Below are 25,846 nucleotides of genomic sequence, written 5' to 3'. Positions count from 1 at the left end.
AGTAGTCAGGACTAGATCAGTACTCTCGAGGTTTTTATTTATTTTTTTATGTTTTTTTACAAGCAAGTTCATATTAGGAGGAAAGTTAAACTGAAATTTTGACTGATTACGATGCTAAAATGGGGTATATAATAATCTTTCAAGAGGTGACATTTTTTACACATTTTTGGTGCTTATCTTTTTTCAATTATTAGGTTTTATGAAGAACCTTTGTGGCATTATGGGTTATGCAAAAACAAAAATACGTTAGGAGCGTAAAATATAAATTATGAATGATTACGAAGATGATTAATGATTCTCATTACGATTTAAAACTTACATATATTATAAAAATGTCACTTTCGGTTGAGCCAAAAAACCAAAAAACGTCACTTCCGGTACTTCGGTAGGTCTGATTTTAAAACCTGCGCCCCCTTGCGGTTGGGATGACTGTCCTCCCACTAGTGGCTACCGGTTAGCCTGCTTGGAAGCTGTTGTCTGCGCCCCTCCCCTTTGACGACGATGATGATGATGATGATGATGCGTACCAGTTTGGGACGTTACTAGACGGCGCGTTTGTGTATCGAAACTAAATAACCGAACCCCCCTTACGTTTATATTGAGGATTTATGTTTGAGACTAAGCTCCGGTGCATGACGAAGGTAACGTTGTACACACAATTAAACGTTTTGGCGCCAACTATGTATTGAAATAACCCGCTCATGTCGGTCCGTAGAGGGTTCGGTGGATCCGGAATGATCCACGACGACCCACGGGAGAAGGAGCAGCACCGAGACGGGAGTAATCCATGTGGAGGAGCCCAAATAGGGAGATGAAAAGCGCCATGGCTTTGACGAAAACAGCTTTATTCGTGTGTCTGCACTATGGTGAGTGTGTCTACTCTTTTTCTCCATCTGTCACACTCATTTGCATGATTGTGTGCCCACACTAATCACACTACGATGCACTTGTCATAGGATGCAGCAGCCATCTTATGCAAGGATGTTCTTCTCTGCATCATGCAATACAGTGGTGTCCAAAGTGTGGCCCGGGGGCCATTTATTGTTTGGTTGGCCATTCTACATGTTGGAACATTCTAAAAAATATAATTTCTGTTAAATATTATTAGTTATTAGTATCAACTTTATACCTCGGCCTTCTTGGCTTTGTTGATCAAGGCCTGTGTTGCACTGTGGAGGGATTTCTAAAGGAGAACTGATCCATTTGATAACATAGTTCTATGTTAGGGAGTGCAGCTGCACAATTTGCTGCCTTTAAGTGTGCTCGGATCCAGAAAATACATGTGAATTCAACTAAATGACAATTGTGGGTTTGAACACACACCCTCATTGCTCATACAATTATAAGACGGCTAAAGTGTGAGTCAAATGTTGGGCTACTATTAAAGGAAGTAATGTTTCAAAGCTGTTAAATCTTTCATAAGGTGCATACAATGTTTAAAGTTGTAATGCTTTTGTGCAAATTTGATGACTGGGTGCTTTCAAAGTGTCTTTTTTGTGTGGGAATTCTTTAAAAACAACTTTAGATATTAAAGTGCGGAATAGTGCCATGTTAGTAGCAAAATGTATCAAAAAATGAGTAGTGCACCTGAACGGCTGCACACAAAACTAGTGAAACTGTGCACAAACACGCACTCCAACTGTATTGTCTGTGTTATTACTTTTCTGACAAACACACCACATATAGTGGCGTTATCAAACCCAAACTTCTCACACAGCTCAATGTACTTTACAAAACACTTAGTTTTGGGGTGTTAAACAAATGTATGTTAAATGTTAACAAGATTGGTCGGAAAACATGGCCGCCACCAAGCAGGACCATGGGCGGGGCTTTGCTTTAACTGCAAAAAAGCTCATTGAGCCTTTGTGCAGTTATTTTAAAACTCAAATGTATATCTATCACATGCATGCTAGCATATTTTGACCACAAATACCATTTAGAACCCCATAGTGTGCTAATGTTTTGGCATGACTGTACATAAATAACTGCAACATAATCAAATATGGCTACCACCTTTACTTAAAACACTCTCACTTCTACTAAGTAGCATCTTCCTTCGACAGTAGTGTAGTGTGACTGACTACTTTATTGGTTTATTTCACAATACCTTCAAAAATGTGCATTATTGTAACCTTTGTGAAGGTCTGTGAACCATGATCTTTGAACCCAAACAGGACAAAGCTAATTCTTGCCTCTGCTTTTGCATTTTTCAGTGAATACTCGACTTGGCCCCTCAGTAAGGTCATCACACGAGCTGTATTATGAATGATGACAAGCGCTAATGACAAGGATGAGGTTGCATCTCGGCCTCCCAGTTCAATCCAGACACACAAAGCTGCGTTGTCCCTATCAGTCCCAGTGCCATGTTAATTAGGCCTTGATCCGCTTAAGCCTCCCGCTGAGTCGTGGACTGTGTCATTATCCATGGGCGTGTCACTGTGAGGCTCTCACACACACACACACACTTCCAGTATATCAGGTTCGTTCAGGTAGTAGTAGTAATCCACTTTAGGTGAGGGTCAGAGGGAGTCATCCAGAGATGGTGCATTTAGTCCTCCACTTTTGCTTGCAGATTAAAACCACCAGGCTGGACTCCAAAAACATAAAAAATGCGAGTCCCTCTTAACACAGCCATTGTAGCCAAAAACGTGCTGCACACATGAGAAACTTAATGACTCCCAGGCAGAATTAAAGGTCCGATATAATGGAACTTTTTTGGTTTGTGTTGTACATGTACAACGATTAAAAAACATTCCGAATGTTTCCTAGGCTCCATGTGAGTGTACACTGATTTTAAAGATACATACATGTACATAGCACGGTATGTCTAATATCTCACAATAGTGTAGCATTAAGAGGAGTTGCAGTTGGACTACCCAGCATGCCTTGCGGACACTTAACTGTTTGTGTTTAGTGTTACCCACAAAGAAGGGTAGTTTGTTGTATTGTGTTGTGTGTTATCTGTAGGCCCGTCACGATAATCAATAAATCATTTAGCTGCATGATAATTAAAAACAAATGCAATAATTTTGTCAGTTTTCATAAGTTGCGACACACAATGTGAACTTCAGAGTATTTCTTTTTTTTTGTCAATATTCGTACAATATAAGGAAAGCGAGGCTTATTCAAAATCAGTTGTTTTATTATGTTGTTTATGTAAAAGCTCTTCATATTCCAATTACAATGTGAAATACTCTTAAGAAATGAAAGTCTATTGCTTTAATATGGTCTATTTGTATTATTATGCTATATATTCTCATTACAATCATGAAATAATTGTGTCATTATAATGTTGACAAGAAAAATATTATATTATTGGCAATAATTTGTAAGACTATTATCATCCAGCTAAATTTTATTATGGTGATAGACCTAATTACTTGTTACTTGTGTTGGATAGCCCAGCATGCCTTGTGGACACAGGTAAAATTTAGTCTTTGTAGTTAGCGTTTAGTCGTTGTTAAACACAAAGAATGGTAGTTCCTTGTTGTTTGTTAACTTACCTCTTACATGTTTTGCTGTTAGTTGTTGCTGTTTGTATATATATTTTTTTAATGGTCCAAATGTATTTGTGGCGGGCCCAATTTCTCCCCCGCCACAGTTTGTTAATTGCAATCATGGAGTAGTCGATGCAGGAACATGAAAAGCTGTCAGTATGATTGCATTTAAAAAGTGTTCATATTTAATGAATTGTTATGGAGCGGTAGCGGTAATAGCTGTCAGTGCTGTCATCCCATATTTCCCCTTCAGCTATTAAATATATTGATTCCCATGTTATTGATCGCAGGAAGAGTGCTAACCCTACAGCACGTCACCAATTGCGCTCTTTTCATGCTTTTATTGTCCTCTGACCACAGTGCTCCAGCATGCCACCTGCCGTGAGGTAACCCTTCCCAAGGGACCCTTGTACCGCGTGGCCGGCTTCAACCTCTCCCTGCCCTGCTCCGTCTCCGGTTACGAAGGCCCGTCCAGGCAAGATTTCGAGTGGTCCTTGTTTAGGGACGACTCTGGTGGAAGGAAGCTTGGGGTGGTGGCCACCAACGACAACAGCTTCCCGTACGCCCAGTTCCAATCCCGCGTGGCAAACGGAGAGGTCAGGGTGGAACGGGACTCGGGGGACAAAGTCCGGCTGGTGGTCCAAAAGCTGCGCACGGAAGACCAGGGGGAATATGAGTGCTACACACCCAGCACAGACAGCAAATATCTGGGCAGCTATGCTGGAACTGCTGTTGTTAAAGGTGAGAAGATGCACTCATTGGACAGGTTAGGTTGATAACCTTAAATCAAAGAGGTATGGCATCACATGACCACTCAATATATGAAATGGCAATCAATATTTCCGGTTGTTACATAACAGTGGTCTCTCTAGTTGCAGTCATCTCAGTCATATCTTGTCACATTAATATCAGGGTTACATCATCATCATATTAGTGTCAGAATATTAATTGAATTATTGGTATAACAATCCTTTTAAGCTTTGATGACATTCCCTTAAACAGCGTATTTTTTCATTCATTGTTTGATTTAATTGAAAATATTTTTAGGTTATGTAATTATGATGAAATACATATGATGTGTGATATTTCCGGCTGAAATAATTTAGAATGTAAAAAAATTTTCATATGTACTATATTTACAGAAGTTTTGGGAAAGCTGACATTGTACGAGGCCATCTTATGGGTTAAAAATGTTACTGTGTTTGAAGTTGTCATCGCATCCCTCTCACAAGTTAGCTGCCAGACAACTAGCACAATAAATGTGCTCTTCATTGACTCAAACGTTTGGCTAAAGCTCTTGTATGGATCCCATTGGAGATTAGCCTTACTTAAAGTACTGGCCTCTGTTAAAGGTTCAATCACAAAGTCAACATGCTCCTACCTAAGCCTGATGGGTGACATTTTTCCATTGACACACACACACACACACACACACACACACACTGTGTGTATTATTTGGCCTCATTATCAGTTCTTATTCACTGGTACATTCCACGTGAGATGACAACAGCTCTGTCCAACTGTAGGGCGAAGCAGGAAGTAGCCTTCTCATTTTATTGCAAATCTCAGCAGCAGGTACAATCACCATCACACACACTGGCCCGGCCTACTTTAACATTAATCTTTAAACATTATCATCCAAATGTAGCAGATTCTACTTTTCTACTAGCAAACCTCTGGCACTTGCAACTTTTTTTGCAGCTGTCCTATATTAAAAAACCAAAAAACAAACAAAAAACAGGCACATATTCTTTTAATTCTCAGAAATACACAGTGTACTTGAATGCCTCATCAGTGGAAGGCAAACTTATTAAGGGGAAGGAAGTGGACACCATAATTCTGCGTATTCTCAGAAATACACAGTGTACTTGAATGCCTCATCAGTGGAAGGCAAATTTCTTAAGGGGAAGGAAGTGGACACCATAATTCTGTGTGTGTTCTATGAACAAATAAACCACATGCACACACAAACTGAACATGCAAAATCATCAACATATTGCCAAAAGAGTACGTACTCATGAAAAGTTGAATTTTATTGAGGGACAAGTCCCATAATCCATCTTTTCATACATCTTTTGCATATGAACTATTTCTCCACACCACCATTTTATGCTTGTCAGCGTGATTTACATGGAAATGCCAGGTGTATTCAAACTTTTGACTGGTCCTGCGTGTTGCCAGAGTGATGGATCATTTATTTCTAAATTGCTGTGATAAGAGAGTCTATGCTTGTCGTCCTGCAGTAATCCGCGACACGCTCCAGATCAGCTATTCCCGCTCCCTCACCAGCCAGCCCGTACCGGAGGGCGCAGAATTGACTCTGACGTGCTCGGCCAGCATCGGCTCAGAGCAGCTCACCCACCTGTCTGTCACCTTTGGGAAGCGAGGTGGCTCGGGTGGCAGCATGGAGATCATCTCCATTGACAAGATGTTGGGGGTTGTGCCGGGAGGCACCTACAGGAAGCGCTACGACGACGGAGAGATCACGCTGGAGAAGCGCAACGGGGATGGTGGCCAGGGCGTCTACGTGATGAAGATGAGAGTGCTGCAGCCCGACGACAATGGGGCGTACTACTGTGAGGCTGCACAGTGGATCCGGGACCCGGATCGCACCTGGCAGAAGATTGCACACAGGACGCTGGACATTGGCAACCTGACCGTCAGACCACTGTGTGAGTACCATCGTATTTTCAACCCTTGAAATATCATCAACGGCAAGGTCAGCTTCACTAAAACTACTATTTATATATTATATATATTGATTTGCACATTTCATACCTAAATATGTTTATCTATGAGTCATTGAATAATGAATAATGATTGAAAACAGGAAAAGTTTAATCCAATTGAACAAAAAAAAATAATTTGAAGCCAGAATATTTGCCCAACACCACTGTTTTTTTTAATTGTGGAAAAAACACTAAAAAAGCACAATAATATACTCCCATTTTTTTACATACACATCTAGTGAAACACACATTTATTATTTCAGTATCCTTGGAGAAAACAGTAAAAGGTGGGAATTTTGGCTGCAGGCTTTCAATTGGAATTGGCGACTCCAAATTGTCCATAGGTATGAATAGGAGTGTGAATGGTTGTTTGTCTATATGTGCCCTGTGATTGGCTGGCGACCAGTCCAGGGTGTACCCCACCTCTTGCCCGAAGACAGCTGGGATAGGCTCCAGCAAACCTGGGACCCTAATGAAGATAAGCGGCATAGAAAATGATTAGTTGAATGGACTTTGAATTGGATTGCCATCTGGTGGACACATTTAAAATTAATCGGTAGTCCAAATTAATATACGGTGTTCCCTCATTTATCCCAAAATATCCCACAATAATTGAAATCCACAAAATATTTTTTTACAACTATAAAACAGTATGTGTTATAAGGCTGTAAAACACCACATAACACTTCATACACTTATCAGACAGGCATTAACATTTTCTCACATTTCTTTCCTGTTTTAACACTCAAAGTTCAAACCTCTGTTTGAATTTGAATGATTAACCTTCAAATTATTGAAATTATGAAGTGGCTTACGTGTAGTGTAGTTCCCTCCTCTGACCCTGCCTCTTTGTCGTCGTGGCACCAGTGTTACGCTCTACTGCAGCATTTTTGTATCCTTGTTAAAACATATTGCTCCTGCTGCCATTTTCTCTCCCTCCCTCTCTCCCTTTGCCTTTTGGGTGCAACTGCAGGTGCCTTTGACGGTACAGAAAGTGTTGTCAACATTGTGGGTGTTGTCAGTGATAAAACTTGAAACTTAAATACAGCACTTCAGAATAAATATGGCAAACCAAACGCATTCTGTACTGCACCGGACGGCATGGAGGAGATTGATTGACAATGCTGTACAGTCCCTTAGCCTATCAGGACACCAAACACCCACTCAAAATTGGTAGTGATCTTGTTGTGCAGAGACATGCTGTGTTTTAAAAACATGTTGAGTCAGTGGGCGGCCTGTGCGTGTGTGTACTATAGCCGCTGGCTACATTGGACTCTTTCCAAGCAGAGTGCTGGGATCTTAACCCATCGTCTGGCCCGTTAAGCGGTTTGCTTGATTGGCAGAAGGCTTTGCTCCTTCAGCTCTTTACCCACCTTAGCCTATATTGGCTCTTTGGCCATCACATCACTGACAGGTTCCATGCTCAGCTCTCTTGTTGTCGATGAGCTATGTGAATGTGTTGCTCCACAATTTGGACGTGTGCCTGTGTGCCTCGCAGCCATTCAAGCTCTTGTGTCATTTCACTGACTTCAATATTCTTTTCATTCACACATGGACACTGAAACAAACACTTCACAGACACACTTCTGCTTTACTTTGAAGTCCTGCAGTCAAACCACTAGAAGAAAGACTCATATGGCTGATCTGTAACCCTGAATACATCCGCATTTCTGTGTTGTTGCTTCTTATTTAGTAGTGGGTGTCAGGTCTACGTCCTCTTTTTTCTAGGTTCCTATTTATTACATGTAGGTCATGTACTGTATTTGCATGAAAATGTGTTGAATGGGGCACAAACAGTGTGTGTATTATGTAAGAATGCTCACTGACAAGCACCTCTCCATGGTGGAACAATAGCCCGACACGCCCCCTTTTGTTTGAAGGGATAATGCACCTCTTATTAGTGGTGATGGTCAGACACTTTCAGTGGGGGCAGCTGAAAGACAATCAAACCTAACCAGTAGGATTTTTATACAACTATTGTAATTCTCATTATTATTTTACTATTATTATATAGTAAATAAATAGATGATAAATAGATGTATTCTAGGGGAGTAAAGGTTGGGTCCATGAGAACCAGATGTGATTTTAACATTTATTTTATACAAATATATTTGTATATAATAATAAGATATATACATTTGTATATAAGTACAAATGTTGTACATATTTCATTCATTCATTTTCTACCACTTATCCTCATGAAGGTCGCGAGGGTGCTGGAGCCTATCCCAGCTGTCTTCAGGCGAGAGGCGGAGTACACCCTGGACTGGTGGCCAGCCAATCACAGGGCACATATAGACAAACAACCATTCACACTCACATTCATACCCATGGACAATTTGGAGTCGCCAACCTAGCATGTTTTTGGAATGTGGGAGGAAACCGGAGTACCCGGAGAAAACCCCCGCATGCACGGGGAGAACATGCTAACTCCACACAGAGATTGCAGAGGCTGGAATTGAACCCTGGTCTCCGAGCTGTGAGGTCTGCGCGCTAACCACTCGATCACCGTGCAGCCTGTTGTACATATTTGAAATATTAGGAGTATTTTTTAAGTAGTTATTTTAACCTAAATGTTATATTTTACTCCATTTACAGTGTGGGTATGAGGGTACCGATTACACAATTATTTCCCAAAAGGTAGATTTAGAGAAGTTGACATTTTGTACTTGATGTACAATACTTGATGTGGCAAGTAACGACAAAAGCATCATGGAGTCAAGAAACGTGCTGACTCGCCTTCTCTTTGTCTGTCGGCAGCTGAATCTCTGAGCGTGGCGTCGTCGCCCACAGGTGAGGTGACCCTGCAGGTGGGTTCACCGATGCTCCTGAGCTGCCAGCTCAACGGGATGCCCTGGGACGTGGACTCGGGCCTGCTGATTCAGTGGATGAAGACGAACTCGGCGGGGGGTGTGGAGGTCAGGTTTTGAGACGTGATAGACGTTGAGAAGATGTGGAGAAGATGTAGCACGTCTTGCTTGTTCCGTTGAAGGTGGAGGTGGCCCGGATGAGCCCAAACGGAGTCGTGAGCTGGGGCGACGACCTCAGCCGAGCCAGCGGAGGCTCAATGGAGAAAGCAGCGCAGGGGAAATACACCCTCAAGTTGTTCTCCGCCCGTCCCTCCGACTCAGGCGTGTATCGCTGTATGGCGAGCGTGTACACCGGGAGGAGGAGTCCTGCTCCTTCTGCTGCCGCCACGCTCACTCGGAGGTCTGAGGGGGTTACGGTCAACCTGAAGAGCAAAGGTGAGAATTGTGTTGCTTCTATAAATGATTTGACTCAACAGCGCCTCTGCTGGTTAGAGCCATGTATTGCACTCCATCCATAAGGCGTGAAAATCCACCCTTTGTAGATGTTCTGGTGTCCGCCTGGGCTCAGCTCCCCCGAGGCCCGCTGCTAAGGCGAGGAAGCACCATCACCCTCATCTGCAACGTCACCGTGACGACCACAGGCCCCGCCCAGGCTCAGGTGCAGTGGTGGCGACGGCCCCTCCCGCAATTGCTGAACAGGAAGCGTGACGCCGGCCCGACGGAAGCCCCCGTGGAGGTGACCCCTACATTGGTAGCCGCCCTCATGTACGACGGCGTGGTCAGGGTCTACAACAGCAGCAGCGAGGTCAGCGTGGACCGCCTGTCTGCCGTCAGCTACCGCCTGAGAGTCCACACAGCCTCCGACGAGGACCAGGGCATGTACACCTGCCACGCTGAGGCCTGGAGCCAGGACCCCCACGGAGGATGGTACAACACCGGCACCAGAGCCGAGTCCAACGCGGTCACCGTCTACTTGTACGCTCGAGGTAACGCCCTCACCTTAAAGCTACAACTGCACAATAGCAATAGCATAAATATTACACAGACAATAATACATACTAAACAAGAATAAGAATGATCAAGCAAGTCATCATTCCTTTTTTTTTTTCTTAATTTTACTTCAGCTGCCGACCTCCTCCTCATCCCCCTTGTGGTGGGTGTGTCCTCCGCCTTGTTCGTTGGCATCGTCATCATCGCCACGGTGACCTGCTGCTTCATGAAGCGTCTGTCGAGGCGTGCTCGCAAGTAGAGCGCCATGTCAGCTCAGGGCAAGACTTGAACGTGAAGACGATGTTTTCAACCGGATGAACTTCTCACCGGTCGGCCGAGGCCAAACCTTTTTTTTTTCTATGTTTTATTTTTGTACTTGCCACCAAACACGAGCTCACAAGGAGAGACAACAGTTTCTATTGATCCAAAATGGTCTTTCCAAACCATATGACTGTCACATGACCGCTGAATGGAGCTTTCGTCTTCAGAGTAGTACTACTATACTACATACTGACTGCTCCTACTGATACTATGCTGTGGTACTTCAAGAACTAGGTATGAAATGCACTGAGCTAAAGTGTGTAAATATTTGTCTTGTTCCTGGAACTAAAACCACTTATTTCCTGCCCATCTATTTACTCAACTGCAGAGAGTAGCAGATGTTTGACTGTATGTAGTTCACATTAAAAGCCCCCCAGTTCATGTCTATTGAATTTCCAGTTTCTGGCGGGATTGTGGAAGTGTTTGAAGTCTTGCGGCACGGCTGGAAGACCATGCTGATACATACTATTTGTCCTAGGCTGCATTCATATGATTTATTAATTTTTTTAACCAAAAATGTCAAATGTTTTTTTGTCTTTGCTGAATTTACAAGCGAGTTCCACTCTAGCTATTTATGACACAGCTAAAGTGGAAACGCTAGCTAGTGAACTGTCCCGTAGCGCTAAATTCCAATGTTTTCCTGAAGCCACTTTTTGAGGAAATATTCTAGTTTCCTGTTGTTTACTTGACTTTTTTGTGTATTTTTTACAGGTGCGTCCTTTACTGCCAACAACAGTGCTGTGACCAAACAATTCCCTGTTGAAATGTCACTTTTATGTCCTTCCTGTCCTAAATCCTGATTATAAATGTTTTGCATGGTGAGCCACTTTGCCAAAGCAGCGTCCAATCCCCCGCATGACGTACGTGCACGCACAGCGCTGGCTGCCTCCCATTGCAGCTCCAAGTGTGTGCGCCTTCATCACTAATCCCACTTTAACACCCTCCGACACTCACAGCACATGTGTCCATGTGTGCATGCATCAAACCCTTTACCTTCGAAGTGTCTTATGTTCTTTTTGCATTGTGTTCTACCACTGTCCCTGAATGCATCTTTAAAAAGACTGCCGGTGCTCTTTGCAAACGTGCCACTTGATAAAACCATTGAAATAAAACCACTCTGGATTCCAGCGTCACTGTGATCATTTTTTTTTCCTTTATGATCATCTTTTCCATTTCATATACAGCTGAGGTGCCGTGGAATGCTGTGGAAAAGCCTGTTGTGTATTTGTCCAAACATTCCTGGTGCTTACTGAGGTTTTTCTGGGTTAAAACCAGCCTAGCGGAGGTTTTGTGTGGGATGATGCTGCTTTGGGAGCGCGAGTTTAAACACAAACGTCTTGCAAGCTAAACAAAGTCAAAGATGAGTCCTTGGATACTGAAGAAGGTTTATGCATTTTACTTTATGTAGGTCCCACTAATGCAAGATTTTTTAAAAACTTTTCTTACATAATAAGAGCCAGAACTCCGTTACTTCCCAATACAACTCCAACTACAATCATACACATAATAATACTAATACAAAGTTTTCTTTACATATGCACAGGTGTATCTAAATGACTTATCTGGTAAATGTACTGTCTTAATAAATAAGGGGCTGCACGGTGTGCAAGTGGTTAGCGCGCAGGCCACACATCTAGGAGACATGGGTTCGATTCTCTGCTCGGGCATCTCTGTGTGATGTTTTCATGTTCTCCCCGTGTATGGGTTGGCGACTCCAAATTGTCCATAGGTATGAATGTGAGTGTGAATGGTTGTTTGTCTATACGTGCCCTGTGATTGGCTGGGATAGGCTCCAGCATATGAAATAGAAGCAGAAATACACACTGCGGATACCACACACATACAGTACGTATAATAGTGTGTATTACTGAAGCAGCAATGCAATACCGTGGCTGTCATCCAACTCCACTACACGGAATAGTGTGTATTAAAGTGTACACAGCATTACTCCCCATCGCTAATGCTAATCCTGCGCTTCCTGTCTGTGACATGGCAGCTACACAAACACAGGCTTTGTGGAGGCTGATAAAATGTACCTCCACGTCGTTCAACCTCAACCTGGGCGGGATTAAACATGCAGCACATGCACACAAACACACCGTAGGTGTGGTAGCTTGAATTTAAATGAGGTTGCAAAACAATGACAGGTTTTATTTGCATTGTATGCAGTACAATGCCGTTTCATTGCGGTACAAACAAACACAAGTACACCTCCACCATCCAAGTGTACCTACTGTAGTGTATAAATATATATATTACATATTTCAAGCAGTGTGCTACATGTCAGCAAGGTTTTTATAGCAGCAGACGGGATACCATGTGTGCTATTTTATGCTAAATTGTATTTTTTTCATATATGTTATCCCTCACAAATAAAATTGCTCATATTTTATTGTATCACTTAATAGTACAACCCTGAAAAAAACAATACATACCATGTAGTGGTCTTGGATCCCCTCAAAAAATTACTCAATATTACAATTGGTGTTATTGGTGTTAACCCCTAAATAGGAGTTTTTAACATTATTAGAGCCCTGTATACATTAAATAGCACCCCTATAGTCAACTGTACACTTCACTTACACGTTACATGACGTGATTTTAAGCTGTACATGGACTACTTTGTATTGTATTCAAGTGTGTGGGGTGTACTCAGATTCTGCATACTTACACCAAAGTACAAATTCACAGTCTTTGAGGAACGACGAGGAGAAGAGAAATGGTTCCTTTCAGTCCGTTAGGTTCGGAGGTTTGTCTTCATCTTTTGCACGACCACGATCGAGGCGTCACCAACTCCCAAACGCTATTCTGTAAAAGCAAAGACTTTCTAGTAATCCTCTAATCCTTTTATACTTTTGATGCTTTAACGCGTTGTTACATTATAATCTCCATTGTTATCTGTGTTTAGATACAGTGTGTGTCTGTGTAATGTGTGTGTGTAATGTGTGTGTGCGCCAACGGATTCCGCAGCGAGGGGGAGGTCCTGCAATTCATAACGTTAAGTACGCCATCTGTCAGGAGTAAATCCTTTGACTTCATCAAACGCAGGGGGCTTTCCAAGGGTTAAATACAAGTCGTTGTACTCTGTGTGTGTGTAACAAAGCTACGTTCATTATGTGCATGATATGTGTGTGTGTGTGTGTGTGTGTTTATGCATGTTTGTCTTGCGCAAATGCTCACAAGTAGACTGACTGGATGGAGGACGAAGACAAACATCTGGCTATGATGTCTCACTCTGACATACATCTCACACAATCTATGTTTTTACTTCCCAAGAAGGAATTCCGAATCAATTTGGGTTGAAAAACAGTGAAAAGCAGGAAAGTGTGATGATAACCATAGCTCTCAACCAAACGTAAGGAAAGTGGTACAATTTGGCTAAAGCAACATTAGCCACGTATACATGGACCCAAATATTCCAATTTCATTCGGGTTATTTGCTCAAACGGAAAGAATGTAACCTTTGTATACACCTCATTCTGAAAGAAAAGTGCCAATCTGAATGAATATATAATCGGATTCACAGGGGTGGAATATTCCTTTCCCCAATCCGATTGAGGTATCTTGTACCCGCTCAAACGGAAAGCTGTCAGACTGCGTTCTTCTTTGTGGTGTTTTTCTTCTTCTGTTGTTTATTGGCGGTTGGCAAGCAGCTTTCGTGTGCATTAGCGCCATCTGTGGAACAGAATCTAAACCCTTCTATATTTTATTTACAAGTCCAGTTTTATTAAAAAAGAAAATACATATTTATATAAAACATGTGCCAAGCTTAATTATAAAATATTAGCAAGATTGAACTTTATCTTTTCCTGTTCCCGGGTGCGTTCTTTCAGCGAATGCTGAGATATGTCGTAACACGCAGCTCCAGACGTTCTTCGATTTAAAAAAAATGGAGGCGAGCAATCGGTACTGGACTGCTGTGGAAAGTTTGTTTTGGATTCAAACTAAATTTCAAGACTGGACGAAGGAAAAACTGGCAATACGGAGTTATTCCAACAAGTGAAAGAAAAACTTGAGGAAGTCGGTATCACGTGATGTTGGTGTTTACGCTTTACTGCGCATGACCCATTGACTATTCTGGTTGATTATAGCGGCGCTTGTAGAAACGCGATTGGAATATTCCTTTCCATGTATACCATTGCTTTCGGAAAGGTCATTAGGAAAGATTCCATTCGGAAAGAGAAAAACTCCTCATATAAATGAGGATGTGATGTGAAGAAAACTGGCTTCCCAGGCATAGGTCAGTACTAATGTATCATTTTGTATTGTACTGTGTTACATCCAGTACATACGGTAAATACATACCCCGGTGCGAGGACATCGTATCTGGGCGTACCACTCCTGACAGTAGAGGCAGACCTGCACGCCTTGGCCCAGGAAGAGACACGCCCACATGATGATGTTGAACACCGGGCTCTGTCGCTTGTCGTTCATAGTGAAGTTGAACACCACTAAAAGAGGAAGAATGCATATAATGATAAGTTTTATACGATAATATTGAACAAATTAACAATCAGGGTTTTATATCCTGTAGCAGCTAACACCGAAAACTATATTTATCTGGCGTAGCACAATGCCTCGCTAGCCGCTAATCTCAGTGTCACTCGCAGACGGAGGAGTGGATAGCTAGCTCTTAATTTCGATAAAAAGACTCGACAAGATGCTCGTTTGCCGTCAGGATTTTTAACGTGAGGACTGGAGCTCACGTCTTGTGCTGGAAGACACAGCCATCCCAAGGAGAGCGGACATTGTAAGTCTTTCTATACTGCTGTTGTTGACAGATGTAGCGTTAGCTACATGATGTAGCGTTAGCTAAATCAATATGCCTCTGAAAAAATTTTCGGTAATGTTTTAAACGATCAAAATACAGTAAGATACATGTTATTATCTATGTATTTTGTTAATGCATGATCACATGAGTTTTTTTTTAGAGGGCTTTGTAGTCGATACCGCCCAATGATGTTAGCTAGGTAGCATTGTTAGCTAGCTCGACATTTTTTCCTGTTATCATGCAAAAAAAACCCATAAATTATATGTGCCCTGTGATTGGCTGGTGACCAGTCCAGGGTGTACCCCGCCTCTCGCCCGAAGACAGCTGGGATAGGCTCCAGCACCCCCGCGACCCTCGTGAGGAAAAGCGGTAGAAAATGAATGAATGAATTAATTAATTAATGAAAAAAACATAAATACTTCACCTCCAAAGATAGCAAAGAGGACAAACATGACAGGATAGAAGAAGCCAAAGCCCATGGTCAACGCATACTCGTGTACAATGGCGGACACAATGAAGACGGACAGCATGCCAGCTGTCCGGAATTTTCTTTTTGACAGCTGTGGGAATCAGAAAAGGAACAAAAGTAGGTCAGAAATCAGCTTCCTACTGGGAAGAATTTGACCGCAGCAGTGAATGTCTTGCTTGTTATGACAGAATTACCCAGAGGAAGTCCCTGTAGCCGTAGTAATACAGCCAGTCATGAACCACGACATTCCACGTGCGATAATAGTTGGCGAAAGAGGTGGAGTTCCACCAGTCCTGTGAGACAAACACAGCATTGTATTATAACGATTTTCAAGTTGTAGCAAATCTGTGGTTTGGCCTCCTATTAGAAAATATAATACAATTGGGGGCCCTTTGTGGCTCACCCACAAAACGATATTCTGCGGGATACACCCTGGACTGGTCGCCAGCCAATCATAAGGCACATATAGACAAACAACCATTCACACTCACATTCATACCTATGGACAATTTGGAGTGGCCAATTAACCTAGCATGTTTTTGGAATGTGGGAGGAAACCGGAGTACCCGGAGAAAACCCACGCATGCACGGGGGAGAACATGCAAACTCCACACAGAGATGCCCAAGCCGAGATTCGAACACAGGTCTTCCCGATCTCGGCCTACACGCTAAGCTGGGTAACCTGACAGGAGTACACTTAATTTTGACGGACATTTCACCCAAAATGGCCGATTTATTAATTTTCTACTGCTTATCCTCACGAGGGTCATGGGGATGCTGGAGCCTATCCCAGCTGTCTTTGGTCGAGAGAAGCGGGGTACACCCGGGGTACATAATTAAAAAAAAAAACAAACAAACCTTAAACTGTATTATGGAAAGCAGGAAGTGAACAAATGTAACAGTTACTGATTGTAAAAGTACCAGATAGAGGAGTAGGATTTAATAAGCTTTGCTTCTTCCTACTCCTTTTGGACATGTGGAACTGTGTTCAAATGAAATAAAACCATTACCATTACCATAAATAAGCACTGACAGAAAAGATGACTGTTGTGCATGTGGACATCATGGGACTCTTGCACACACACACACACACACACACACAAATACACACAATGGTGGACTATACTAATCAATCAGTGATGGCGGGGTCACATGAGCCCACAGGGGAATAGGAAGTGATGGACCACCGGCACAAACAGAATTAGACTGATAGGATCTAATGCTGGATGAAGAAGTTAGAAGGTTACCGTTAGGGCGTGTCCATCTTGAACATCCCTGTTCCATCACATGTAAAAAATGGCTTGGCTCACCTTGTAGAACATTCTGTCGGCAAAACGAAGAAGCTCCCCAAAGAGGTTGAGCCAGCAGTGGAGGAAGGCAAAGAAGCATAACAGCAGCAGCATTATACCTGGGGGGGGGGGGGGGGGTCATGACACAGTATTAGGGACAATTTTGAAATTCAGGTCAGAAGTTTGTCTTTTGTTTTTTCCCCAAACGTCCATTGTTGGTTTGAGACAATCTTTGGGGGAGGGATGTTAGGACGTTGTTGTTCTAGTTTGGTTTCTTCAGGCCAGAAAGAACATTCCTTCGTCCATATTCTGGATAGGGAGGACTGCTGGTTTGAAAGAAGTGTGAACAAATCTATTTACATTAAACTGCTTATAACAACCTCCAAACACCCCTCCCCCAAAGATTGTCTCATTCCATGAAAAGAGGGAACTAACAAGTTGTTTTGCCACCAGGCAGGGAACCTGCTTTCATTCCCAGCAAAATTTAAAAAAAGCAGAATGTCCTTCCTCATGCACAAACTTCAAAACCCAAACCAGATGGTATGCAAAGTTTAGTTAAGCTTATTTTTTTAAACAACATTTAATTAAACACAATACAATAGCCTAATTTTGTATTAATTTTAGAGTTAAATAACAGACCAGTTTCTGTTAAAATATACTTCATGAATATAAAGTACACTACTGCTCAAAAGTTTGGGATCACTAGAAAAAAACTTTGGCCAGTCTGAGATATGGCTTTTTCGTGGCAGTCCTGCCATCAAGTCCAGCATCCTGAAGTCGCCGCTTCACTGTTGATACCGACACTGATGTTTGACGGCTACTATTTAGTGCAGCTGCCAGACGTCTTTGTCTTAAACTACACACTCTCCGATATTTGTCTTCTTGCACAGTTGTGCATCGTTTTTCTGTCCTTGTTAGACCCAGTTTGTGTTGCTCTCTGAAGGGAGTAGTTAACAGCATGGTAAGAGATTTTAGTTTTAGTTTAGATTTTTAGATGGGTTTTCTAATAATTTATTAGCCTTATAAAATGATTAACTTGGTTTAGCAGCCATACCAGGACATTGATGCGGTGGACTGACAGTTGTTGATAGTAGGCCTCTATGTATGTAGATCCTTCTTTGAAAATCATGTGATTCATTTTAATTGTTTGTGAAATGGATAAAAATGTTTGTGAAATGAAAAAAAAATGCATGAAATGCATGAAAATGTGAAAACAAAGAAATTTCCAAGTGATCCCAAACTTTTGAGCGGTAATGTACATTTACTAGTGGTCCAAATCACTTATTTCAGTGTACAGATGCACCACATTTCATTTAAAAAATCATACTTTAGAGTGGAAATAAATGCAATACAAGTTTAATCAAGAGATGAAAATGTTTTTGTATGAAAAAAATATCAAACCTTGACACTAAATTATTGTTACTAGTGGTCCAAATCACTTATTTCAGTGTACAGATGCACCACATTTCATTTAAAAATCATACTTTAAAGTGGAAATAAATGCAATACAAGTTTAATCAAGAGATGGAAATGTTTTTGTATGAAAAAAATATCAAACCTTGACACTAAAGTATTGAACCAAACCTTTAATTTTCCATATCGCTGCACCCTTAGTGAATATGGTATTAGGAGATGCTCTGAGTCTATAATAACCTTTTCAGCTATTTGTTGGACTAATCTACTTGCATAACCTTAAAATGACTCTCCGCTGCCAGTTAAACATTCACTAACTTACATAGATACAAGATAACATAGAAGTTGGTCCCTTCTAAAGGAGTTTGTGTGCCTGTGTGAGTGCAATGCTATTAGGCAAGTGGATAATAAGAAGTACCTGGTAGAATTGAGTGGAAGACAGCGAGAACCATGGCTCGTTTACTAAAAGGCTGGTTGGTGTCAGACGTGAAGACAGGCACACAGAGGCGCACCAGGATGAAGTAGCCGTAAAAGAGGCAGCCAAAGATCTGCAGATAGCAACGCAGTCAGGATAAAGAATAGATGTAATTACACTAAAGGGAAAAAGAAACAGCAGGCTATTGAAAGCATTTTACCATGGTCAGAGTAACGGCAACATACTTCCACCTAATGTGTGTGTTCCTGCAGAAAAACACAAAAAATGCAAAGCAAGTGGGCCATACCAAGCTTATAAAAAAAGAACGTGGGTGCAAGAAGATCTTGTCTCACCTGGGATATGATTCTCTGTAGATGAGAGTAGGACAGAACAGGAAATAAAGATAACTGGAACGTGTTGGGAACCTGATCTTCTCTCCTGAAAAGCAGTTGTGTGAATTAGCTGCCGAATTAGCTGCCATAACAACTGCGATTAGTGAAATTCATCACCACTCGACCACCGTGTAGAACAGGGGTCTCAAACATGCGGCCCGCGGGCCAAATGTGGCCCGCAGGACACTAGTTTGAGGCCCCCACCTTGATATTAAAGTTTAATGTTAGTGCGGCCGGCGCAAGTTTGATATGGATGCTGTATGGTATCATGTACCCAGAAAAAATTATTATGTTTGATTAATGTTCATGTTAAAGGTTAAATAACTGTTAATAGTTATCCTCCCTATCCGTGTGGAAGTGGTAAGTTTTTGACTATTTAAGTTTAAAGGAAATAACTTGAAGGCTACCGTTTAGGTCGTTAGCTCCTTAGTTTGCGAGTTAGCATGTGTCTCAAGACCCTGCAGTTGCGCAATATGTTGTAAATAAAAAGAGTATAAATGTGACTATAGTCGTGTTTTGTCATGTCTACAGGGCTCTAATAATGCTTTGTTCATTTTAATCTGAAAAAAATAATGTCTACCCACCAACTATATGTGGTTTCTTAAGTTTTTATTATTTGCCCTTTTATTATTATATTTATTTATTTGATTGATTTTCTTTATACTTGATTTGTTTATTTATTTTTCATCTTATTTTGTGCAGAAAAATACAAATTAAGATATTTGAGAACAGTGGAATGTTTTATCAGAGCTTTTATTGTAGAAAATCGGAACCAAAGCACTGAAAAAGTTTGTATATTTTTCTGTTTTAAATAAATGCGTTTTTTTATTTTTTTGGAAAACCTGATGCGGCCCAGCCTTGCCCAGACCCTAGCTCCAGTGGCCCCCAGGTAAATTGAGTTTGAGACCCCTAGTGTATAAAACCCTCCCAAAAAAGCTCTGTTTTACCCTTTGACACACAACCAACTGCAACCCAACCCTGCCGTCCTGTGATTAATTGTATGATTAATTCAGTGACATATATGTGGAATAGTGCTATGTTGTTGTGAGTAATGAGTCCAGCGTAAAAATAAACCAATTGCTGTAGTACTCTACCTTCCTTGGGTGGGTTCTTCATAATAATTGGGGCAGACTCCCTCATGAATGAGTAGCTCTTCATCAGGAATCGAATCTGCAGAAGATGTTAATAAGTAATATCTTAGTCACTTTATGAGCTTTATTTTATTGCCTTGTCATGACATGTATCAGCGCAACCAACGGTCACTAAAATGTCATGACTGTGTCATCGGGTAATGTGTCATCCAGGTACATGTACTAACCAAGCTGAACCATACCTTGTATTTAGATATAAAACCTTTCCTTTTGTCTTCACTTACCTGCTCCAGTATGACAATGAAACGTGATGCTGGGGGCAGCTGGTGCTCCACCACCATGTAGATAGGGAACAGTCCCAAAACGCATGTTTGGAGGGCAGCCAGGACCAGAGCTGTGCCCACAGATATGCCCAACTTGGAGGTGGAGCGATGGTATGAAGATCCCCAAAACACCAGGGCATAGTAAGGGAGGAGCAGGGTGTAGACAAACATCAGCAACCACACCCAGGTGACTGTTCCCAGTTTCCCAAAGGCATAGAAGAGCAGGTCAAAATCCAGAACCAATCTGGAACAAAAAGTATCAATGTTAGAGGAAGCTGCTGCAGTGAATATCATTATTTATTCATTTTTTTTGGACTGGTCGCCAGCCAATCACAGGGCACATATAGACAAACAACCATTCACACTCACATTCATACCTATGGACAATTTGGAGTCGCCAATTAACCTAGCATGTTTTTGGAATGTGGGAGGAAACCGGAGTACCCGGAGAAAACCCACGCATGCACGGGGAGAACATGCAAACTCCACACAGAGATGGCCGAGGGTGGAATTGAACCCTGGTCTCCTAGCTGTGAGGTCAGCGTGCTAACCACTCAACAACCGTGCAGCCCACTAATAGATCAGACAAACATAAATTTTTTTGTATAACTACAACATATAGGAATATTTTTCAAACAAGAAAAAAATGTTTCATCTATTTTCGCAAAACAGGATTCCTCATTTCTAAATCAAATACTGTCATAGTTTCAGCATAAAAACACGTTTATGAATTCGTAAATGCTGTTTTTAACATCATTAGAGCCCTATGGACATGAAATAACACCCCTATAGTCCGATATTCAGGATCAGGATCGTCTGCCACTGTATTTTGAAGATCGGATAATATAGTCATAACATTTTGTATATTAAAGGGCTCCACCATGCAGACTGAATATCATTATGTCATATATAAAATAAGCTAAACCAAGACCACCATTTGAACCCATGTGACAAGGGTCCTGGTCATCCACTTCTTTGTCATGTTGTCATTCTGCAAGGTCCCCTTCAAATAATATCACTTTTTTTTCCCCCAGCAATTTTTCCCATATGAAAATCAATAATATCTGAGGGTAGATGTATTGAACATGCCTGCAGGCGTTCACTGAGGTGAGCTAAGCTTCAATTCGCAAACAGCATCGTAATAGTTTACTGTACTCAAGACAGCTTGATCACTCACTCCATCTTTATTGGCTGGTAGAGGAACACAGGGTTTTATTTATGTGTTTAAAAACGTTTCACACTGACCTTCCCTGGTCGATGTAGTCAACAGCTAGCGTGCTCAGACAGAAGATGAGCAGCACGGCCACAAACATGTGGTAGATGGTCCTGATGTGGTTGATCTCAAACAGCTCGCTTAGGAGAAAGTGGAGGAGGAATAATTGGGGAAAACAATGTGAACTATGATGTAAACACCAAATAGAGAGCTTCCACTCCTTACAATAGTAATGAGTATGTTACATTGTTACATAATGCAACATTATTACAAAATATGGTGCGCCTCCCTCTCTCACGGTGCAACAAAAAGTAACACATGTACAACAGATATTCATTCATTCATTTTCTACTGCTTATCCTCACAAGGGTCGCAGGGGTGCTGGAGCCTATCCCAGCTGTCTTCGGGCGAGAGGCGGGGTACACCCTGGACTGGTCGCCAGTCAATCACAGTGCACATATAGACAAACAACCATTCACACTCACATTCATACCTATGGACAATTTGGAGTCACCAATTAACCCAGCATGTTTTTGGAATGTGGGAGGAAACCGGAGTACCCGGAGAAAACCCACGCATGCACAGGGAGAACATGCAAACTCCACACAGAGATGGCCGAGGGTGGAATTGAACCCTGGTCTCCGAGCTGTGAGGTCTGCGCGCTAACCACTCGACCGCCGTGCAATAGATATTGTATCACAAAAATGACTTAGGTATCAAAACAATCCCACTTACTCCAGCAGTGATACTCGCTCCATGAACACTTTTCCATCGTCCATCCTGTGAGATCTAAAATGAAAAAGCACCAGGATTTGATTCAAGAACTGACCCATCTTGACCCATGCGCAGCTCTCACCTGGATGAACTGTTTTTCTGTTTTCCATTATTAACTGCCGCATGAACGGGTTCAGTCAGAGCTTTGTCCAGAATGTCACTGAACTGATCCTGGACCTGCTGCAGGATCTTCACCTTCACCCTCTACAAGGACACACAGGAAATGTTTCACGCCATAAAAAGAACAAGTGTGAATGAATATAAGACGTTTATGCAGTATGTTACCTGTGCATGCTTGTGCCACTGGGTCACATCTTCCAGCTGTGCATCATCTCCACTCCCGTCTGTAACACAGCATGATAAATATTAAGCATGATAAACAAAACATTTCATAGGAGGTGGCATGGATGGAGGCAGCCAGATGAGTCCAGAGGGAGGCTAATAACATTGCAGCGCCCTGGAGGCACCAATGAAATGCTTCGTGAAATGAAACTGGAAAAGGTAGAAATAGTTGTTTATTGAAAAATACACACATTTTCTGGCTACCTTTTGAGTGTTAAGTTGCTGTGTGATGAGTTGAATGTTCATTGTAAGATGACACAGTGAGTCAGACTGTTATATTGAGTAATGACCTCCTGCCATTTCCAATTGATTGGCAGGTTTGTTGCAAGTTCACCCTAACCCTAGCCTGTGATTGGCTCCTGCTAAAGGAAGAGCTAGCGTTTCTTCACTGACCTGCAAGCGGCACAGTATTTGAATGATTAGTAGTCATACTGAAGTAACGGAGATGTCATGAAAATTAGAACCTAGCCAGATGAGTCCAGAGGGAGGCTAATAACATTGCAGTGCCCCTGAAGGCACCAACGAAATGCTTAGTGAAATGAAACTGGAAAAGGTAGAAGTAGTTGTTTATTTTTATTTTAAACTTGCAGTGGTACTTGTACATTTTCTGGCTACCTTTTGAGTGTTAAGTTGCTGTGTGATGAGTTGAATGTTCATTGAAAGATGACACAGTGAGTCAGAATGTTATATTGAGTAATGACCTCCTGCCATTTTCAATTCAGTATTTGAATAATTAGTAGTCATACTGAAGTAATAAGAGATGTCATGAAAATTAGAACCTAGCCATAAATTAGCCGCAGGTTTCAAAGTTTAAGACAAAACGTGCATGAAAAATGTCTACATGTTTGCAGGTCTGCTTTTGCGAATTTTGTTGAGTTCCTTGGTTAAAAAGTTTTGTATTTTATTTTAAGTATTGTATATCAGGACAGCATAAAACATATTTCTCATACCGGGACTGCAGGTCTCACTCGTTGAACGGGTTGTGATGTTCCTATGTTTCAGTCCGTGAGGTTGCTGTACACTCGCCATGATGACCACAAAGACAACCTGGCTTTTAGGAGTGGATTCTGTCAAAATAAAAACATGTAATATTCAGTATTATAATATACAATATTAAGTATCACTGATACTACAATAAGAACTAGTGATGGGTAGTTTGGTTCTTAAAGCCAGCTCTTTGAAGTGACCAATGGGAGCTGGCTCTTTGATGTGAACAAAGACTGTCTGTTAAACCCACACATTATTGGTCAACATGTGTTGACACTGAGTAGGAGGAGGAGGGTGGGGGGGTTACACACACATCACAGTCGTGAGCACAGACAGGAGGGAGGGAGAGGTAAGAGAGTGAAAGAATGTTGCACCAGAATTGGAAACAAGGGAGGAAAATGAGCAGCAGGAAACAAAAGCTGAGGCACTTTGTGTTTCTGAATGCCAATTTTTGGTAAGGACTACCAAAAAGCGTTACCTGGATGCTGTTATGTCATTTAGTTTTGCATGTTTGGTTATGTAATCTGTGATTGGCTGGCAACTAGTCCAGGCTGTACCCAGCCTCTCACCTGAAGTCAGCTGGGATAGGCTCCATCATACGCCTGCTACTCTAGTAAGGATATACAGTATACTGTACTTGTTTAAAGCACTGTACTTTTATAATCAATGGGTCCAGAATAAAAGTACACTATGTCATTATAGCATTTGCCTCTAAAAAGTGAAAGTTACGTTTGTGTTGAAGTGAGAGTTAAGCTTATGTGAGTGACAGCCATGCATCTAATATATGTCAAATATGTCAAAATTTTCAATTTTCAAGGATAATATCGGTTATCTGTTACATGTTGTTTCACTGTAAATTAGGGGTGTCCAATATTGGCTTTTTTGCTGATATTGACTTTCAATTTCCGATACCGATCTCCTGTGGTGGAATGGACATGTGTTGTATGTGTGTATACTACATTTTTTTAATATTGGTTTTCATGATGGGGGAAAAAAAATCTGATACTGATGTCACATTTTTATGCTGATATCAGGACGATAATTATCGGTACAGATAATTGTCAGACATCCTTACTGTAATAGTAGTAATTTTAGAAATACACATCAGATTGTACATTTTGTCAAATAACAATGAAGTCTTTTACAATTTGCTCTTCCATGTTGATCATATAAATAAAGGCATATCTAAGTGATAATAAATCAAAAGTTAATATAGGTAATAAACCAGTTTAAGCAACAACAAAAAAATCAGAGCAAAACACCCTGTAGGAGCTATTTATTAGTGTGTTCCAAGGTTTCTAATATCTGTTGATTTATTTTTGTTGTTGTTGTTTTGTTAAGATTACTTGATAATATTTTCTTGTTGTTCTTGTATTTATTTGTTTATCTAGCATATTTTGTTGGGGTTAATTAGTAGTTAATTTGTGGGTTTATTTCATTGGATAACACCCTGGGCTCCTGCAATATATTTAGGTAGGCAGTGCTCACAGGACCAGCATGCACCGGGGTGGGCCTATGGTTTTTGTACCAGCGCAAGAGAGGCAACAGGAGACAAGGCCCTTGTTCCTTTTTTGTTTGTTTGCTTGCTTGGTAATAAAAGGAAATACGAAGACACGGAACAAGATTGTTTGGACAATGACTTTTTTGCCTGCGTAAAACACAACCCGTAGTGCATCAGTGGCCTTTTGATTATATATTACATGTTATATATTATATATAATTATATATAAGTTAAGTTTAATTTTGAAGGACAAATAGCCACTACACACCCCCACCTCCCTTAAGACTCAAAATCCCCCTCACTTGTTTAAATGTTGGGATTTAATGTACAGAAAACTCAGCGTGCCGACATAAAACTGGAGTGTTTTTGACCTGAAGTAACCTCTCATGCTTTTCCATAACATGAATGTTATCAACAGTCAGTCGAGTTTCAGCCAAATAATGTAAACAAATGATAGTACCTGAACTCAGGTGACATTCACTGCGTGTAGATAAGATGCACAGGAGACGTCACATGTTA

General features: G+C 41.4%; 3 protein-coding genes across 6 annotated transcripts in view; 1 reads left to right on the top strand and 2 right to left on the bottom strand.

Annotated features, from left to right (window-relative positions):
* The first annotated feature begins 444 nt into the window (after positions 1–444).
* On the top strand, positions 445–11,493 carry igsf8 (immunoglobulin superfamily, member 8). 2 transcript variants are annotated; one of them, XR_013630312.1, is made up of 9 exons: positions 445–641; positions 716–866; positions 3,858–4,238; positions 5,741–6,169; positions 8,987–9,144; positions 9,219–9,471; positions 9,579–10,022; positions 10,161–10,581; positions 11,059–11,493. XR_013630312.1 is itself a non-coding variant. In XM_058055478.2 (8 exons), the coding sequence occupies exons 2-8, from the start codon at positions 788–790 to the stop codon at positions 10,283–10,285; spliced, it is 1,869 nt and encodes a 622-aa protein (XP_057911461.2). In that variant the 5' UTR covers positions 445–641; positions 716–787; the 3' UTR covers positions 10,286–11,492. The 2 variants fall into 2 exon arrangements, 1 of the variants encoding a protein (XP_057911461.2); XM_058055478.2 differs by having other exon boundaries at positions 10,161–11,492.
* Positions 11,494–12,729: 1,236 nt separating this feature from the next.
* Positions 12,730–23,918, bottom strand: soat2 (sterol O-acyltransferase 2). The gene is made up of 15 exons (XM_058055479.2): positions 23,790–23,918; positions 22,783–22,841; positions 22,580–22,701; positions 22,459–22,512; positions 21,756–21,863; positions 20,472–20,754; positions 20,191–20,266; positions 19,058–19,142; positions 18,925–18,970; positions 18,708–18,837; positions 16,898–16,995; positions 15,782–15,880; positions 15,543–15,678; positions 14,653–14,798; positions 12,730–13,155 (listed from the first exon to the last, which is right to left on the bottom strand). Exons 1-15 carry the CDS (start codon positions 23,866–23,868, stop codon positions 13,105–13,107), a joined length of 1,572 nt encoding a protein of 523 aa, XP_057911462.2. The 5' UTR covers positions 23,869–23,918; the 3' UTR covers positions 12,730–13,104.
* Positions 16,047–25,846, bottom strand: part of kif5ab (kinesin family member 5A, b) — a 105,338-nt gene continuing 95,538 nt past the window's right edge. For 2 of the 3 annotated variants that reach the window (XR_013630308.1, XR_013630311.1), the window contains one exon: positions 20,832–20,916. The gene's annotated coding sequence lies outside the window, so the exon portion shown is untranslated. Of the gene's footprint in view, positions 16,116–20,831; positions 20,917–25,846 lie in introns of those variants that run through there. The other variant, XR_013630309.1, reaches the window with a different exon arrangement.

Source organism: Doryrhamphus excisus, linkage group LG18 (assembly GCF_037039965.1).
Source record: "Doryrhamphus excisus strain RoL-2023G ecotype Guam linkage group LG18, RoL_Dexc_Guam_v1.1, whole genome shotgun sequence".
Taxonomy (NCBI): Eukaryota; Metazoa; Chordata; class Actinopteri; order Syngnathiformes; family Syngnathidae; genus Doryrhamphus; species Doryrhamphus excisus.
Note: the sequence above shows the minus strand (reverse complement) of the source record. Positions and strands in the feature narration are given on the sequence as shown.